Source organism: Armigeres subalbatus, chromosome 3 (genome assembly GCF_024139115.2).
Source record: "Armigeres subalbatus isolate Guangzhou_Male chromosome 3, GZ_Asu_2, whole genome shotgun sequence".
NCBI lineage: Eukaryota > Metazoa > Arthropoda > Insecta > Diptera > Culicidae > Armigeres > Armigeres subalbatus.
Genome location: NC_085141.1, coordinates 196,729,755 through 196,750,169, shown reverse-complemented (window position 1 = coordinate 196,750,169; position 20,415 = coordinate 196,729,755). Strand labels below are relative to the sequence as shown.

The 20,415-nt window shown below is 43.8% G+C and overlaps 1 protein-coding gene across 8 annotated transcripts in view; it reads left to right on the top strand.

Annotated features, from left to right (window-relative positions):
* The window catches only part of LOC134224821 (uncharacterized), a 225,942-nt gene that overhangs the window by 166,892 nt on the left and 38,635 nt on the right, over positions 1–20,415 (top strand). For all 8 annotated transcript variants that reach the window (XR_009983073.1, XM_062704425.1, XM_062704418.1 and 5 more), the window contains one exon: positions 7,201–7,370. Coding sequence is in view for 7 of the 8 variants with exons in the window: in XM_062704425.1 (XP_062560409.1) it covers positions 7,201–7,370 (170 nt within the window). In the remaining variant the exon portion in view is untranslated. The remainder of the gene's footprint in view (positions 1–7,200; positions 7,371–20,415) is intronic.

The following is a 20,415-nucleotide window of genomic DNA, read 5'->3' as shown; positions in this document are numbered from 1 at the left end:
GTGTGGTGATCGAAAGCTGGAAGCAGCACTACGAGGAACATCTGAATGACGCTGAGAGTACAGACAGTGAAAGTCAAGGCAGCGGAGGAGATGACTACGTCAGTTCAGCGGACGATGGAAGCCAACCAGCCCCCACCTTGAGGGAAGTTAAGAATGCCATTCAACAGCTAAAGACCAATAAAGCAGCTGGTAAGGACGGTATCGGAGCTGAGCTCATCAAGATGGCCCCGGAAAAGCTGGCCACTTACCTGCACAAACTGATAGTCAGAATCTGGGAAACCGAACAGCTACCGGAGGAGGGGAAGGAAGGGGTTATATGCCCCATCTACAAGAAAGGTGACAAACTGGAGTGCGAGAACTTTCGAGCGATCACCATCCTTAATGCCGCCTACAAAGTGATATCCCAGATCATCTTCCGTCGTCTGTCACCATTAGTGAACGAGTTCGTGGGAAGTTATCAAGCCGGCTTCGTTGACGGCCGCTCGACAACGGACCAGATCTTTACTGTACGGCAGCGATTCTCAACCTTTTTCTTGAGAGGTACCCCTTCAAACTTTTGCATAAATATAGGTACCCCCTCTTGAAAGTAGGCTTCCAAGCCTCTTGAAAGATTAATTCCGAGCCCTTTGAAGGGAGACTTCCGAGCCTCTTGTACGGACCTTCTGAATTTCTTGAATGTAGGCTTTGCATATTGAAAGTACGCTTTGGAGCCGAAAGTACGAGCCTCTTTGAAGCCGTTTTTGAGCCGCTTGAAAGGAGTTTTCCGAGCCCCTTAAAAGTAGGCTTCCGGGCCTCTTAAAAGGAGGTTTACAAGCCACTTGAAAGCAGGCTTCTGAGCCTTTTGTGAAGAGCTTTCTGAGAGTTTTGAAAAGCACCTTCCGGATATCTAGAAAGGAGGCTTTTGAGCTTTTTGAAAGAAGGCTTCCGAACCTCTTGAAAGGAGGCTTTCAGGCCTCTTAATACGAGGCTTCCGGACTTCTTAAAAGCAGGTTCCCGAGCGTCTTGATAGAAGTCTTCTAAACCAACTGTAGAGAGGCTTCATAGACTTTTGAAAGAAGCTTTCCTAGCCTTTTGAAAGGAACTTTACAAAACCCTTACAAAAGAAGGCCTCCAACCCCTTTGAAAGTAGGTGCCCGGGTCTCTTGAAACAGGATCCCGGGCCGCTTGAAAGAAGGCTTCCAGGCTTCTTGAAAGGAGGCATCCAGCCCTTTTAAAAGAAGGTTTCCAGGCCTCTTGAAAGGAGGTTTTCAAGCTTCCGAACCTTTTGAAAAAAAAGGCTTCTGAACACTTGAAAGGAGTCCTCCGAGCCTCTTGCTGCTTGGAAGAAATCTGTGCTGGTTGTAGAGGACAGGATTCGATTGGATTTACTAATCGCCATGCATATTATGTACAAAACAAAGTTTTGAAATAAAAAAATATCACTATTATCAAAACTTTATCAACAAATTTTGATTGGAATTGTAATTCGTCCGCCATTAGAAATTTTTGTTCGAGGTACCCCCTAGGGCCAGCGAAGGTACCCCCAGGGGTGCATGTACCCCAGGTTGAGAACCGCTGCTGTACGGCAAATCCTTCAAAAATGCCGTGAATACCAGATCCCAACGCACCATCTGTTCGTTGATTTCAAGGCGGCATACGACAGTATAGACCGCGTAGAGCTATGGAAAATTATGGACGAGAACAGCTTCCCTGGGAAGCTAACCAGACTGATCAAAGCAACGGTGGATAGTGTGCAAAACTGTGTGAAGATTTCGGGCGAACACTCCAGTTCGTTAGAATCGCGCCGGGGACTAAGACAAGGTGATGGACTTTCGTGCCTGTTGTTCAACATTGCGCTAGAAGGTGTCATGCGGAGAGCCGGGTGTAACAGCCGGGGTACGATTTTCAACAGATCCAGTCAATTTATTTGCTTCGCGGATGACATGGACATTGTCGGCCGAACATTTGCAAAGGTGGCAGAACTGTACACCCGCCTGAAACGTGAAGCAACAAAAGTTGGACTGGTGGTGAATGCGTCAAAGACAAAGTACATGCTTGTGAACGGAACCGAGCGCGACAGGGCCTGCCTGGGAAGCAGTGTTATCATAGACGGGGATACCTTCGAGGTGGTCGAGGAATTTGTCTACCTCGGATCCTTGCTAACGGCTGACCACAACGTTAGTCGTGAAATACGAAGGCGCATCATCTGCGGAAGGTTGGACTACTACGGGCTCCAGGAGAAACTGCGGTCAAAAAGATTCGCCACCGCACCAAATGTGTCATGTACAAGACGCTTATAAGACCGGTTGTCCTCTACGGACATGAAACATGGACAATGCTCGAGGAGGACTTGCAAGCACTCGGACTATTCGAGAGACGGGTGCTTAGGACCATCTTTGGCGGTGTGCAAGAAGACGGTGTGTGGCGGCGAAGAATGAACCATGAGCTCGCCCAACTCTACGGCGAACCCAGTATCCAGAAGGTAGCTAAAGCCGGAAGGGTACGATGGGCCGGAGATGTTGCAAGAATGCCGGACAGCAACCCTGCAAAGATGGTGTTCGCTTCCGATCCGGCAGGTACGAGACGGCGTGGAGCGCAGCGAGCGAGATGGGCAGACCAGGTGCAAAACGACTTGGCGAGCGTGGGGCGTATCCGAGGATGGAGAAATGCGGCCTCGAACCGTGTATTGTGGCGTCAAATTGTTGATTCAGTGTTATCTGTATAGATGTAAACTAAATAAATGAATGAACCTGTCCGCCCACATGCACAAGCCCAATCCAGATGTTCGCAGGGACACTAAATAAATGAGCGACTCTAATCAAAGCTGTGCAACATGGTCCCAAAAGACTGGAAGAAATGGCCCTTCGAAAATTAAGGAGGTTAGTGTCAGATTGCAGAGTCAGCCCAATAATACCACAGAGAACAGACATGGATGCTAGAACAAAATTTCGTTAAAAACGTGTGTAAAGATTTAAATCGCACCTCAGCGCCGCCAACGCAGGCTGCCCGACATAAAAACTCAATCTCACTAAGAGCATCATTACCGGTAGCGAGCATTTTAATCACCCGCGCAGCGTTTTCATTTTAGTTTCGTCACTCGTTTCCGTATCGGTCACTATTTTCGGCTCTCAATTTGGTTGCTGTATATTTCGTACCGGTGACGTTTGACAGTTGACAGTTCATCAAATAGCAGCGCTCTTATCGCGCTACCAAATTTGGTCACCTGTCAGTCGCGCTACTGTTATAGCAGCGCGTTTAGTAGCGACCGGTAAAGTGTCATGATACTGCGCTGCCAAACGGCTTAAACTCACCACCTTTAATCTTGCTGGGGCGTTGGCATACACTACATAAACAATGTAGTGCTGTCATCTAGGAGCGAGCCTAGGCGCAATTCGGAATGAACACTAGTGCTAAAATGTTGGGCTTATTCTACGAGTGGAGTGACGTGAGATTGCTCGAATGACGTGAGAAGAGTCGTATAGCCCCATTTGAATAACATGGTCACCTCACGTGAGAATTGCTAAAATCGACTCACCTCACATCATTCGACTCGTAGATTAAGCCCAAGTAAAACACGGCAAATTTGAACCATATTTATCAGCACACTAGCACCGCGCAACGGGGACATAACGACATACTTCAAAATGACCAGTACAAACTTTTACACAAGCACGCGAATGAAAATGAACGTCTGTTCTCTGTGATAATACTAAAAACCATAGAGGTAATAAACTATAGAGGAAGATTGTCGCTGTCGTCACTGGCGAAACATCTTTTGCTGGCGAGGATAGGGCACTAAATATCAACGAAGGAAAAATCAGAACGTTTTGACAGATAGGTACCCAACATGTTTGGGAACGATAACAAAGGGAACCGCAGCGACAATCGTCCTCTATAGTTTATTACCTCTATTCTAAAAACACACTTGTGGTACAAGGACCAAGGACATACTGTACCATGGCTTTCCACGTTGTACCAGCATATTACAAGATGACACTTGTGGTACAACTAGTACCAAGGTACAAATACCATCAGTGTGTCATTAGTATAACGGATGGAGCAACAAGAGAATACGGCCTTTCATGTGACACTGCCTAGACTGAACCGCTGTCATTTTCACAGAAGATTGTCAACTGGTAAAATCAGCTGTCTTTAAACGTGTTGAGAAAAGGCCTATTGGGGAAGACTACAGCGACAAAAAGGAACCATATCTTGCACAATAAGCTTGATTAATTATTTGCGAGCATCTTAGGGGAAATGTTACATTATTCTTCCATTTACTTCCACTAATTAATTAGTGGAATGGAAGAATAATAGTCTTTCAACAATAAGCTTGTTTTGCAGTCAACATTACGCGACTGGCCCCACTTAGAGCAAGATTAGCACTAGTGAATTTAAACCGTTTGGCAGCGCAGTATTATTACTTGACAATTTTACCCGAGCCGGTGACAAGCGCGGTGTCATCATCATCAATTGACATAGCCCGCTGTCATCATTGAAACGCAGTATGAAAAAAATTATAGCCCGGAACATCCTGGCTACGATCTGGCGATGGACTAAACAATAGGATATCAATAACCTGCTTTTACTTGTCGCTACTAAACGCGCTGTCAAACCAGTAGCGCAACTGACAGGTGAACAAATTTGCGCTGCTATTTGATAAACTGTCAACTGTCAAACGTCACCGCTACGGAATACAGCAACCAAATTGAGAGCCGAAAATAGTGACCGATACGAAAACAAGTAACGAAACTAAAATGACAGCGCTGCGCGGGTGATTAAAATGCTCGCGACCGATAATGATGCTCTTACATTTTTGGATTCCAATAGACTAACGCAAAATGAACTCCCCCAAGAAATTGTGACGTTTGAGCGGGTCGCATAATGAACGCAAAATGAACTTTTGTTCGAGAAGATGACCCGCTCAAATGTCAAAATCCATCGGGTGAGTGAATTTGATGAACTTCTGCACAGGTCTATAGACTAACGCAAAATGAACTCCCCCAAGAAATTATGACGTTTGAGCGGGTCGCATAATGAACGCAAGATGAACTTTTGTTCGAGAAGACGACCCGCTCAAATGTCAAAATCCGTCGGGTGAGTGAATTCGATGAACCCCTGCATAAGTCTATGGGAATCAAATCAGATGTTGGTAAACAACACAAATACTGCCATAAATTTTACTTTGAAATGTTGGCTGCAAAAACATGGCGTCGTGCCACCCACCTGAAAGGGACTAGCTATAAGAAGCTCGATTCGTGGAACTGCAAATCTAACAACTAACAACTGAATGTAGCTTTCGTGATGGACTATATGCAAAGGCACGTATCCGGGTGGTATCCAATCCATGAGAGAATATGCAGGTTGAGAATCAGGTGGGTTCTTCAACTTTAGCATAATCAACGTTCATAGCTCATACTCTGGACGCACTGATGATAATGATAAGAACGCGTTCTACGCGCAACTCATGAGTATGACAGCTGCACAAGCTACGACGTCAAAACCATCGCAGGATATTCTATTACTCGACCAAGAGGAGGAGTTTAGACCGACTATTGAAACTTTCAGGCGCATTTTTTTATTATTATTTACGTGCTCAACATCAACTAGTTGACGAAAGAAAACAGCCTAATGGCCCGTTTACATATGAGCTAGTTCTAGCGGACAATGCACTATCCGACCATACTAGCGCGAAATTAGCATAATGTAAACGCTTATTAGCGAGGACAATTCCTGTTTACATTGTGCTAATATCGCGCTAGTATTGTCGGATAGTGCATTGTCCGCTAGAACTAGCTCATATGTAAACGGGCCATAAGACGCCTTCAAGAATATGACCATTCACATTGCCTACTTCCAGCACAGCCTTCCAGCAGCATTTCGCTAACTGGACGCCTTTTAACTGAACTGATTTTTAACTGAGCCACAGCCCAGTTAAAATGCAGTTATCTGTCAAAAAACAAAAACAAGGACTTTTGCAACGATGGGCTTCTAATTGGCATATCAGACGAATTTGCTTTGCACAGCTTCAAACCGAGCAGTCCAAACAGCCTGATACGTATTGCGGATAGTGGAGGTTGACGAGAGCAATATAAGGTTTTGAAGCATGAAGGATCACGAAAATCTTAAAAACGAAACCAAATTATTGAATCATTTTGCCAATCATTTTTGCCCAAAATGAATACAGAAAGTTAGTCTATCATCCAACATGACGCCAAGCTCACTAACGTGATCAACGCATTGTAAAGAAGTTGCTGGACTATAATTACTATAATAAAAAACCGCGATATCGGTAGTGCAACAAAAGCTTATTACGTAGTACTTAGAAACGGCCAGGATCATCATATAATTCTCACAATAACCATTGGATAAACTCAATATACTCAATATACGAACAAAGTACAAAGAGGTATACTTTGAGATCGTCCGAAAACAATAACAGCAGGCCTCCACGTTTCAGGATGAAGGCTATCTCATTTACGAATAGTGATATGTGAGACGAAGCCGATTGGTTCGCCGAGGAGTGCAGGCAGATTCTGGAGGAGCAACACGCATCGCGGGCGGGAGCACTGCAGCAACGGACGCGGAACACTCTAGACGGAAACGGAAATAGCGGACCCGCCTTTTTTTCAGGAGAAAAAATGCCAATTGGAAAAATCGAAGTGCGAAAAGATGAAACAGCTATGCCATTCTTAAGAAACATGCAAGTTCTATAAGAAGCTTAACGCATCCCGCAAAGGCTTCGGGCCATGAGTCAAAATGTGTGGGATAAGGATATATGGGAACATATAGACATGATATAGACATTGTTGGTCTAAAATTTGAAAAGGTTCCAAATCTGTACACCCGACGTGAGGCAACTAAAGTTGAGCAGATGGTGAATGCTTCGAATACAAAGTGGGCAGAGCCCGCCAGAGAAGCAGTGTTACGATAGACGGGAATACTTTCGAGGTGGTCGATAAATGTGTCTATCTTGAATCCCTGTTAACGGGTGATAATATCATCTGTGAAAACTGCGGTCAATAAAGCTTCAATTGCGCACCAAATCTATGATGTACATATGTTCTATCTATCTATCTATTCTATCTATCATCAAATCTATGATGTATGTTTTATATAAGAATAAATTTCAAGGTATATTGTTTATAAATCATGTCAGCTTTTCTACTAGATTCAAAAATAATACCATAACTTATATATTTTGTATATTTTTTGTTTCAGATACATGAAAACTTCTGCCTTCCTATTAGTTCTACTAATGGTTTGTTCATGGGCAACTTCAATTTTTCTCTCCATTCATTTCAACTACACGTATAAAGTTGCTGAACCTTTCGAGTCATTCGACGTACTCTATGATAAGCCATGGCAACGAATTACGCCGTATATAATTGGTAAGTTACAATAAGCATAAAAATTCACCAAATGATTCTCGCATTTAGCCAAGACACCAATTTAGTTTTATACGCCACCTTTAATTAGCTTTAGAACGGAACGGTCGATCGTAATCAAATTCAATTAGTCTTTGCTTGCTTTCTAATTAAACTTGCTGCGAGAAAACTGGTTGAAAAGTTTTTTTTTTTCTGTGTAAATTGACAAACGCACACACGACCAGACATTTGTTCAGTTCGCCGAGCTGAGTAAATTGATAGTAATTGCACAGACAAACAGACGTAACACTAGAAAAAATAACATCGACCATGATTTCAACGATCAATTTGAATTTGATTGGTTGCGCGTTTCACAACTAGAGGCGCTTGCGTCGTAAACCTTCGAGTTTGACATTTCACTCCAGCGCCTTCTGGTGACAATGTCATACGAAATATTGTTTCGTGTTACATGCTCGCAAGATGGTGGTAGAGGAGTTGGGCGATGGATTTTTCAGAAAATTGTTCAAGCTGTTACGTCTGTTTGTCTGTGGTAATTGTATTACTGTGGTATTACCCCGAGCAAAGTTTGAAATCAAAATGAAATCAAAATTTGCTGTCATGATGTCAATTATTTGATTACTTCAGTTGATCTCGTTTTGTATGGATTAACGGTTAACACAGCAGAAATGAGAGCATATTTTTACACTGTGAAATCATACTGAAAACAAATTTTGCTATCAATGAAATCAACATGATTACTAAATTTGATATCATAAGATTTTTCATTTGATAACAAAATGAGTATTCAATTAGATTATTTTTATGAGCTTTCATAACAACAACAGCATATTTTCAATGATATGGACATCACAGACAAACAGACATAACACTCGTCAATTTTTCATCGTTCACTGATTTACTGGTCAATTCAAATAATCATTAGTTGGCCAATCGATCACTCGTGTCGCGCGCATCGAATTTGCTCTAGTTTGACGTTTGCTCACTATCGCCATCTGGTTCGTGATTTGCCCAACTAACGGAAATCATCAGATGTCGTTAGTGTTTGAACGACGATAAATTTGATGAGTGAATGTTCAATGTGTTATGTCTGTTTGTCTGTGTGGAAATGCTAATATCATCTTCCAAACTTGGACGTACATGTTCATGATAGAATTAGAGGCGAAAGTATAGAATTGATAGTTCCGTTAGGATACGGCAGCAGAGATGCCAGATTTGAAGACATGTCTTCAATTTGAAGACATTTGAATCTCCGTGAAGACATTTATTTCATGAAGACATTTTGAAGACTTTTGAAAATATTTGAAGACTTATCTACTTATTTGAAGATACTTGAAGACAATCAATAAGCCATCGAGAGAAAATATTATTTTATTTCTTACTTATAATTCTGCGACTTCTATATGTAAATTACACAAAAAAAAATTACAAGATATAATAGTCTCGGGCTTAGAATCTCAGACATAAAAAAACCTGGGTGGTGCGGATAGAGCCGCTTTCCTGCTCTCAAGCAAGTAGAGGGATATTTTGAAATCAATCCCATGAGCAAAATTATTTTGCAGTTACATGCCTCACTTGTCATAAGACGAGTTTGTACAATCCCATTGAATTCCACCACTTAATTGTATCTTGACAGATTCGTATTTCGACCTCAACAGTAAGGCCGTCTTCAGTGTCTCGTACTTGACTCGACCAAGACGCCCTTACTGTTGAGGTCGAAATACGTATCTTTCAAGATACAATTAAGTGGTGGAATTCAATGGTATTGTACAAACTCGTCTTATGACAAGTGAAGACATTCCACTAAAAAGCTCAAAATAATTTTCTTATCAGTTAGGTACTTGCCTGTCAAACATTTCCCGCTCTTCGAATTTCTTTTTCCATGCTGCATGAGGGAGCACAAATGCGCGAGACTCTACATGACTTTACGATAGTTTGCATACATTACTGTCTCAATCAGCTGTTGAATCTCGTGAAATATCGTAACGAGTGCTTTTTAATTGCATTCCTACTAATTTTTCGCTCAAAATATAATGTGAAAATATTTGTTACAAAGAATACAAAACTCAAGCTAAGTTGATTTTTTCCCAAATAACAACAATACTCTCAATATAGGATCTGAATCGAACATAACCACAAGCTTCATGTTTGGCTCCGGCACAATAGAAAAGTTTGGCTTCAGTTTGACAACCAAATCGATTCTATTCGCATCACCCATCACACTAGCTAGCTGATAATGCAACGCATTTTAGATCTCATACGCACTTAACTTTTAGTTGAGCGCTGATTAAAAAAATCCTGATGCCGTGTATGTAAACAGGTATTTCGATCATTACATCGGAGCGCAATGACCGATCTAATTTACGGCAAAAATAGATTGAACTCTTCTATGACTTGATTTAATCTATTCCGTTGAGCAAGAAACTGAACTTTTTCTAAATTCCTTCTGAATTCATTTGATTGTTTCGGAATTTCCATGTGACTTTCCTCTAAATATCCGACGGAAAACTCTTTGAATTTTCCGTGAATTTTTAAAAGATTTTTTGTGAAATTTTCAAAGAATTGTTCGTGTAAAATAAGGAGAATTTCCGATAAAAATTATAAGGAATTTTTTATGTCTTTATTCCAGAGAATTAAAATTGTAAATTCAGCATAAAATTTATATTTAATAATTTCCATAAAAAAGTTATTAAGCAAATCCCCCAAAATTTAAACGGAAAATTTATCTTGATTTCCACAACTGTCTCAATTAATTTTCATAGAAAATTCTTACGAATGTCGATAAGAAATTGAAATTGTGCTGGTGATAAATGGATATTTCTCATAATTTTCAAGGTAAATTTCTGCAGGAAAATCTCCCTAAAAGAAATTCAGAGGAAACTTGCTAGACACTTTCAAATTCTTCTTTGGATTCCTTTGAATATTCTTCTAGAAATATCTTTGGACATTCTTCCAGTGTTTTCTCTGCGAATTCCTTTATGCATTTCTTCAAAAAATCATCCTGGTATTCTTTCTGAGATCCCTCCAGGAAATTGTTGTGAATTTCAGGGATTTTTTCGAAAAATCCTCCAGGAATTCATTTGGAAGATCCTCTGGAACTCCTTCGGTAATTCCTTTACGAATTCCTCCAGTAATTCCTCCAGGATTTTTTTGAAAGTTTTCCCCGGGATTGCGGCGGAAGCTCCACCGGGAAGTGCGGGATTCCTCCGTAAGTTCTTCATCTGGAAGATCCTTTAAGAAAGTTGCCGAATGACTCTTCAAGAATGCCTCCGGAAGTATACTATGAAATATATCTGGTATTTCCTCCAAGGTTTCTTTCGCAAATTTCTGCAGCAATACCTAAAAAAGCTCCTCCAAGAATTCATCCAGAACTACCTCCAAGAATTTCTCCAGAAGTTTCTTCAGGAATTCCACCGGAAATTGCTTCAGTAATTCCTCAGGAATATCCTTTAGAAATTCATCAGGAAAATCCTTCAGGTATTCTCCCAGAAAAAACCTCCGGAGTTCATTCTGAAGTTTCTACAGGAATTCCTCCATGAATTCTTCCGGAAGTTCATTCTGAACTTTTTCCGGAAGTTTCTTCAGTGAACCCTTTGGATGTTCCATCAGGAACTCGTCGGGAAGTTTCTTCAGGAGACTTCCAGAAGTAATTAGAAGCTCCATCCAGAAGAAATTAGTATAAGTTATAAGAAGCTCCATCAGGAATTTATCCGGATGTTTCTTCAAGTATTTCATAGTAAATTTTGAATCCCAATAGGGTATTCTATAAAAAGAAATTTGGAAGAATTCCACGTGAAATGCAGTTTAAAAATTCGACTTAGTACAAAATCCAGAAACTTGTTAAAAACAAAAATGTTTAAAGAATATTCTCTTGAATTCTAACAATTTGTATGTGAAAAAATTGACATTATTCCACATCAGTAAAACAAGGAGATTATTGAATTTACAAATCTATTGGATTTTGAAATTTCTCGCTGATAATCATAATTTTAATATTGAAGACATTTGAAGACATTTTTAAATGACTGTGAAGACATATGAAAATATCATCTGGCATCCCTGTACGGCAGGCATGAAGAATGTTTTTATAGAAGTCGATTTGAAAGCGAGCGGAGGGCAATATTTGTGATGGCACATATCACACGACCTTCCTTCTGCCAAGCTCCCGTATGAAGGGGGAGGGAAGAATATCAGTGTGGAAGCTGATATATCTTCACTGGCAAAAGGAAGGTGGTTTGACTTGCTCATATGCCATCGCGTGCGGAAGGATTTTCTATCGACGAGTACTGTCTCCGAATTTCTAATATGACATCAGCATTTAGTCGAATAGGATTTTTATTGCACAGTTCTGTTTTCTCATTGCGTCCGTCTCGTCACAACCAACTTAGCTGCCTCGGAGAGAACAAAGCAGAGAAAGGCACTGCTGATGTACCGTCGACCAATAACAGCTGAATTGATGGATGCTGGGACGGGACTTGCAAAGAGGAAAAAATATAACTTCAGCTGCGGCCAGTCAACTGCTGTCACGAACTGTCAGGTGCAACCAGCAGCTTTTTGTGTGAAAGTATTGGTATCCCAAATAAAATATTCCGCATGAATTTTGTTTTACGAAGACTTTTTCACTTAAACGAGTATTCCAAATCATCCGTTTAACTTATTAATAATCAGTTATAAACGTGTAATAAACGTGTAATGTGTGCAATAAAAATCCTATTCGACTAAATGCTGATGTCATATTAGAAATTCGGAGACAGTACTCGTCGATAGAAAATCCTTCCGCACGCGATGGCATATGAGCAAGTCAAACCACCTTCCTTTTGCCAGTGAAGATATATCAGCTTCCACACTGATATTCTTCCCGCCCCCTTCATACCGGAGCTTGGCAGAAGGAAGGTCGTGTGATATGTGCCATCACAAATATTGCCCTCCGCTCGCTTTCAAATCGACTTCTATATAAAAACATTCTTCATGCCTGCCGTATCCTAACGGAACTATCAATTCTACACTTTCGCCTCTAATTCTATCATGAACATGTACGTTCAAGTTTGGAAGATGATATTAGCATTTCCATATCAATGTAAATCGTTTAACTTCACGTAGAAGTAACACACACGAAATCATTAATTTAGCATATTTTGTTTGCAGATTGCTTTTAATCTTCGTAAAATACACTTTAGATAATCGACAGCATAATTTGATGTAAAGCTGCTATCATGATAACTGAGGAATGCATATTGAAAACATGTTTCGATATCAATTTGTGTTAACTAACAATTGACATCAAATTTTGTTTTCAACATAATCTCAACAGCAGAGCAAGATTGGTCATCTTTAAATTCTGCATTTAATATTGTTTCTATTCACAATATTAAATAACACAGATAGATAAGTTTATTGCCAATGATTCTATTGAATAAAAACCCAGATTAATCCACCTAGCAGTGATGATGCCTTTCTCGTGCATTATAAAATATATTGAAAAAATCTCATTAGAAAGGTCAAAAATGCTCTTATTTTGTTAACCGACTTTGCTCGGGACACTATCATCTCCGTTCCTCTTATAAAAAATAGCTTATGTATTACCAATAGGGTTATTATTATTTTTTTTAATAAACATTCACCATGTAACTTCTTGTGTACGATATACATGTGCATATTAACATCTGAGTGCATATTAACAGCACAGAGAAACAGACATAACACATTGAACATTCACTCATCAAATTCATCGTCGTTTAAGCACTAACGACATTCGTTGATTTCAGTTAGTTGGGCAAATCACGAACCAGATGGCGGTAGTGAGCAAACTTCAAACTAGACCAAATCCGATGTGCGCGCCACGAGCGATCGAATGGTCAACTTATGATTATTTGAATTGACCAGTAAATCAGTGAACGATGAAAATTTGACGAGTGTTATGTCTGGTTGTCTGTGTTAACAGTGTCTATTATATAGAGTTTGCCACCCCAATAAAGTAGCAATAAGAAACTAACGTGTTTGCACTTTGTGGGAAGTCAATTGAAGGGTTGAAAAAAAATGAAAATTTCCAACATAATAACAATCATAATAACGCATCATTTAGAATAAGTGTAAGAATATCCTTTTTGCGCACCTTTATAGGGTAGGATGGGGCAAGATGGGTCACCTAAGGCGAACCTTTATTGCCTCAAAACATAAACATTTAAATTTAGCTTTTCAAAGTGGAAAATAGGTCATAATCTGTAAGCTAGGGGTATGAAATAACAATAAGGGCTCTGGCGTGGTGGACCTCTTTTCCCGAGCAACTCGTGGGACCAAAATGGAAAACCAAGTCAATTATTCAATTAGTGGTAGTATTATTATTTTATTTATTCAGACTAAGGCCGAAGTGGCCTGTGCGGTATATAAGAGTCTCCCGAGCAAAGCTTGAGAGCAAATCGATAACTAATTTTGTTGTAGTGAAATCGCCTAATTTTGATAACTCAGGTTGATATCCTTTTGGTCGTTTTAACGGTTAAAATATCAAAATCTACAGCAGGAAAATCTTACTGTGACATCAAATCAAAAACTATTCCTGCTATCGATGAGAGCAAATCGAAAACTAATTTTGATATTGGTTCCGATAACAAAATAAGTACACAGTTTGATGTCAGATTATACAATTTAGAAATCAACAGCAAAATGAGATCAAAATATGTAATCAGCCATGATGATTCATATTTGAAAACAAATTATGATTTCATTTTGATATCAATATCAAAATATGTTTTCTATATGCTCTCATTATGTTTTCGGACTTTGCTCGGGCTTCTCCATTCGGCTCGGTCCATGGCTACACGTCGCCATCCACGCAGTCTACGGAGGGTCCGCAAGTCATCTTCCACCTGATCGATCCACCTTGCCCGCTGCGCACCTCGCCTTCTTGTGCCCGTCGGATCGTTGTCGAGAACCATTTTCACCGGGTTACTGTCCAACATTCTGGCTACGTGCCCGGCCCACCGCAGTCGTCCGATTTTCGCGGTGTGAACGATGGATGGTTCTCCCAACAGCTGATGCAACTCGTGGTTCATTCGCCTCCTCCACGTACCGTCCGCCATCTGCACCCCACCATAGATGGTACGCAGCACTTTCCTTTCGAAAACTCCAAGTGCGCGTTGGTCCTCCACGAGCATCGTCCAGGTCTCGTATCCGTAGAGGACTACCGGTCTAATGAGCGTTTTGTAGATTGTCAGTTTGGTACGGCGACGAACTCTATTCGATCGGAGCGTCTTGCGGAGTCCAAATTACGTACGATTTCCAGCCACTATGCGTCTCCGAATTTCTCTGCTGGTGTCATTTTCGGCAGTCACCAGTGAGACCAAGTACACAAATTCTTCTACCACCTCGATTTCGTCACCACCGATGCAAACTCGTGGTGGGTGGCTCACATTGTCTTCTCTTGAACCTCTTCCTATCATGTACTTCGTCTTCGACGTGTTGATGACTAGTCCGATCCGCTTAGCTTTCCTCTTCAGTCTGATGTAGGTTTCCTCCATCTTCTCAAAGTTACGTGCCATAATATCTATGTCGTCGGCGAAGCCAAATAGCTGGACGGACTTATTGAAAATTGTACCACTCGTGTTAATCCCTGCTCTTCGTATTACCCTTCCAAAGCGATGTTGAATAGCAGACACGAAAGACCATCACCTTGCCGTAACCCTCTGCGGGTTTCGAAGGGACTCGAGAATGCCCCTGAAACTCGAACTACGCACATCACCCGATCCATCGTCGCTTTGATCAACCGTGTCAGTTTATCCGGAAAACCGTGTTCGTGCATTAGCTGCCATAGCTGGTCCCGATCGATTGTATCATATGCGGCTTTGAAGTCGATGAATAGATGATGTGTGGGCACGTTGTATTCGCGGCATTTCTGCAGTACTTGGCGAATGGCGAACACCTGGTCCGTGGTGGAGCGTTCGACCATAAAACCCGCCTGGTACTGCCCCACGAACTCCCTTGCAGTTGGTGCTAGTCGGCGGCATAAAATTTGGGAGAGTACCTTGTAGGCGGCGTTCAGCAATGTGATTGCGCGGTAGTTGCTACAATCCAGCTTATCGCCCTTTTTGTAGATGGGACACCTTCCATCCACTCCTGCGGCAAAACTTCCTCCTCCCAAATCTTGGTAATGACCCAGTGCAGTGCCTCACCACCGTGTTTAAATAGCTCTCCTGGTAGTTGGTCAACCCCAGGGGCTTTGTTGTTCTTCAGCCGGCCGATCTCCTCCTGGATTTCCTGGAGATTCGGAGCCGGTAAGATTATGTCGTTCTCCCAGGTCCATTACCATACCGCCATCTTCGTCTGCTACATCGTCATTCAGATGTTCTTCGTAGTGCTGCCGCCACCTTTGGATCACCTCACGCTCGTTCGTAAGAAGGTTCCCGTTTAAGTCCTTACACATATCAGGCTGTGGCACGTGGCCCTTACGTGAACGGTTTATCTTCTCATAGAACTTTCGTGTGTTATTAGCGCGGTACAGTTGCTCCGTCTCTTCACGGTCCCGATCTTCCTGCTGGCGCTTTTTCCTCTGGAATACCGAGTTTTGTCTGTTCCGCGCCTGTTTATATCGTGCCTCGTTCGCCCTCGTGCGGTGTTGCAGCAATCTCGCCCATGCTGCATTCTTCTCTTCCACTAACTGCTCACATTCGCCGTCATACCATCGTTTCTCTGATCCGGGGGCACCGTGCCAAGTGCAGCGGTTGCGGTGCTACCAATGGCGGATCGAATATCTCTCCAGCCATCTTCAAGAGACGCCTAGTGCTCTTCCGTTGGGAGTGCCACTTCCAGCTGCTGCGCGTATTCTTGGGCTAGTCTACCGTCTTGTAGCCGCCCAATGTTAAGCCGCGGCGTCCGACTTCGACGCGTGTTGTACACCGTCGAGAGTTTTGAGCGCAGGCATACTGCAACGAGGTAGTGGTCGGATTCAATATTCACACTGCGGTAAGTGCGGACGTTCGTGATGTCGGAGAAGAATTTACCGTCGATTAGAACGTGGTCGATTTGGTTTTCCGTTTCTTGGTTAGGTGATCTCCATGTGGCCTTGTGGATATTTTTGCGGGGAAAGAAGGTGCTTCGGACTACCGCGGGAGGCTGCGAAGTTTATGCATCGTTGGCCGTTGTCATTCGATACGGTGTGCAGACTATCCGGTCCGATGACCGGTCTATACATTTCCTCCCTTCCTACCTGTGCGTTCATGTCATCGATGACGATTTTGACGTCCCGCAGTGGGCATCCATCGTATGTCTGCTCCAGCTGTACGTAGAACGCTTCTTTCTCGTCGTCGGGTCTCCCTTCGTTTGGGCAGTGCACGTTGATGATGCTATAGTTGAAGAAACGGCCTTTAATCCTCAGCTTGCACATCCTTGCGTTGATTGGCTGCCGCTCAATCACGCGTTAGCGCATCTTACCCAGCACTATGAAGCCGGTTCCCAGCTCGTTGGTGGTGCCACAGCTTTGGTAGAAGATAGCCGCTCGATGCCCGCTTTTCCACACTTTCTGTCCTGTCCAGCAAATCTCCTGCAGCGCCACGACGTCGAAGTTGCGGGGATGTAATTCATCGTAGATCATCCTGTCGCAAATTAGTGGTAGTAGTGTAGGCGACAACCCCTTCGCAAGAGGTGGGTTGTTCAGGTCTCCGCCTAGGAGGCCAGAGGCAATAGTCGGCAGCTCAGTGCGCAGCGCCAGCGTGGGTCACTTAACCTTTCTCTCGGCTAAAAAAACGCCGGTAGAGGTTATTGACGGCCCATGGCGTGTGGAGGCGATGAACCGCAAACGCCATGGGCTTTCAGCCTTCGAGGTGGCGACGGAACAGCTAGACATCATCATCGACCTTGCGTCATCGAAGCATAATATCAGTAAGGACCTCAAGAGGAGCTTGCAGAAACTTCGAAAGTCGATGCTGGACGCCAAGCTGGAGAGGGCGGTCGGGACGGCTAAGTGTAAACCCGTGAAATCCGTGGAGTCGAGGTCTACCCAGACTGAGGCCCAAGGATTCGCGGACTCGAGCAAGGTCGAATCGACCGAAGGCGTGCCAGCGAAGACGGTGGTACCAAAGTCTACCCAGACTGAGGCTCAAGTATTTGCGGGTACGTCGGGGGTGACTGCTCCAACGGAGCAGACACAAAAACGGGGGAGACAGTCTCCTGGGGACCGCTCCAAAACGCGGAGGGTTACTACCCCGAACAAGGGTAGTGGGGCTGGGAAGCTGAACCCCGGCCAGGTACCTCCAAAACCGGGGGAGGAAGGACCTGGAAAGGTCCGTCTACCCAGGAAAGACGGTGGTAAAGGGTTACGGCAGAGCTCTCAGCCGCACCAGACCAGGGAAATAGAGGGGGATGACGCCTCCTGGACCCTGGTCAGGAAAGAAACATCAAGGGCCGAAAAGAAGGCCCAGGCGAATGAGGGTAGCAAGAAGTCTAGGGTAAGCGCCAATCGCTCCAGGGACGATGCCCTAGTCATCACGGCGGACGAGGCTAAGTACTCGGACGTCTTGAAGGTGATGAGGAGTGACGTCAAGCTCGGTGAACTCGGCGCCGACGTACGTCGAATAAGACGTACCCGGATGGGCGAGATGATCCTCGAGCTGAAGCGGGGTGTCTCGCAAAAGGGCGCCGCCTTCTAGAAGTTGGCGGAGGAAGTCCTAGGCGAGACGGTCAAGGCGTGTCCTTGCAGCATCGAACATTGTGACTCGCTTTTTTAGAAGAACATCATGGTATCGTGCCAGCGCATTGCCGGCTTTCCAGGTGGCCTTACCACGCCCTATGTCCTCGGAAGGTGGGAAGGGTCGACTTCGCGCCTGCTTCCCTCTGCACGACTGGTATCAAGAATGATGATGCCGCGTGCACCCAAAATTGACCTCTCTGTGATAGGGCCTATTCGCCAGCACACACAAGGGACCTGCCGACGCGGTGCCTACGCCTGCCCCAGCCTTGACGAGGACCCCTTTCCGTCCTCGGGCTCGGAACCCGCCCGGTCGACCGACGCCGCGAAAGCGACGATACCATGTTGTTCTTCACGCGGCCACTTGTTCGATAAAAGGATCGAGTTCGACCACAGGGCACCGGTATGACCCATGAAGCCGAATCCGAACCCTTGGACCACCTCTTATTTGCGCCTGAACTAGCCATTCCTCGAGTCCACGCGCCACCTTTTGTGTAGCTCCGAGACGATTTGGACGATAGCCGATAAAACGGCGTTCCAGCCAACTTCATCTTTACACACCCTCCGGACTAGGTTGTCCGGGGTAGTGTCCAGACCACATGTGGCAAGCATGTGGTCAGGCATTGTGCGAAAACGCGGGCACACGAACAACACGTGTTCCGCCGTTTCCTCTAAACCTGCGCACACCGGACACTCGGGCGAGGCCGAGTGTCCGAACCGGTGTAGGTACTGTCTGAAGCAACCATGGCCTGTAAGGACCTGGGTTAGGTGGAAAGTGATTTCCCCATGGCGCCTCTTGACCCACGTACCTATCTCCGGTATCAACCTATATGTCCATCTACCCTTACTGGAACTGTCCCACGCACGCTGCCATTTGACCATTGAGGCCAACCTGACAGTCCTACGGATGCCTCTCGTGCCGCGCATTTCGAAGCACTCTATGTCTTCACCGAAAACGATGTCAATAGGCATCATAGCGGTGATGACGCAGAGTGCATCGTGCGACACGGTACGGTACGCGCTCGCAACTCTTAGGCACATGAGCCTATACGTACTTTCTAACTTCGTTCTGTAGCAGTTAATACGCAGGGCCGTGCCCCAAGCTGGCCCCCATACCTCAGTATGGACAGAGCAACGCTAGCCAGAAGCTTGCGCTTGCTGGCATAAACCGCAGAGCTATTGGACATTATCCGGGACAATGCCGCTATAGCTGTGGAGGCACGCTTGCAGGCGTAATTGACGTGGCTACCAAAGGTGAGCTTATCGTCGATCATTACCCCCAAGAGTTTGATGGAGCGTTCAGAGGTGACCGTGCAGTTGCCTGCCCTTATCACCGCTTGTTGCTCCGACTTTCGGTTGTTAACAACAACCACCTCAGTCTTGTGGTGAGCCAGTTCTAACTTCCTGGAACTCATCCACTCCTTCACAATTGCGATCAAGTGGGCTGCAGTCAACTCCACCTCTTCGATCGATTCGCCGTAGACCTCCAGCGTAATATCGTCAGCGAAGCCGACGATTACCACGCCCACTGGGAACTTCAACCTCAAGACACCGTCGTACATGTCGTTCCATAACACCGGACCCAGTATGGAACCTTGCGGACTATAGTCCGATTGGACTTCGGAATTATGAACAAAACATATTTTTCAAGAAAAATTCTCACCCACTTTTTAGGCACTTACTCTTAAGGTGATTATAGAATGAAGCCAGAAATCGGCCATTTTGTAAACCACGTGCTTTTCCAATATTTTTTTCAAGAGCACGAGATGAAAGAGCCATAACGCGTATGGGGCTGAAATAATGGTAGATCGTTTGCTTAGTTATGCTGAATAATCATAATTTGAGTTTCGGCACTGTACGAAAACTTTTACGCCAGATTTGGGCTTTTGGAAATGAATGTAGATAAACGTGTGGTGAATTTGAAATTCACCACGGGCTTCATTCTATAATCACCTTAAGGCTACCTTATACTAAAGACACACTGATGGTACACCTCGGGAAAATTTTACGCCGGATTTGGTCCCCGTGCATTTTAAATGGGGCCGGGATTTTGATTTTCCGTGCCCAAATTCCGAAAACTTCGCATATGCAAAAATACATGGGGAAAAAATCCGCGGACCAAATTCCCGAGGTGTGAGGCTACCTTTAGCTGATTTACTCGCAGCAGGTCATTCGACGTAGAATCTTGTCCAATTGTTTCGTATTGAAAATACGTCAAAATACATTTTTTTTACAAAAAAAATCGCACTCATTTTTAGGCACTTATCCTCAGCTGATTTGCTCGCAACAAGTTGCAAACGAGAAAGGCAGCATCACCGCTAGGTGGATAAATCTGGGTTTTATCATTGAAAATAGATATGTATAGCACAATAGGCT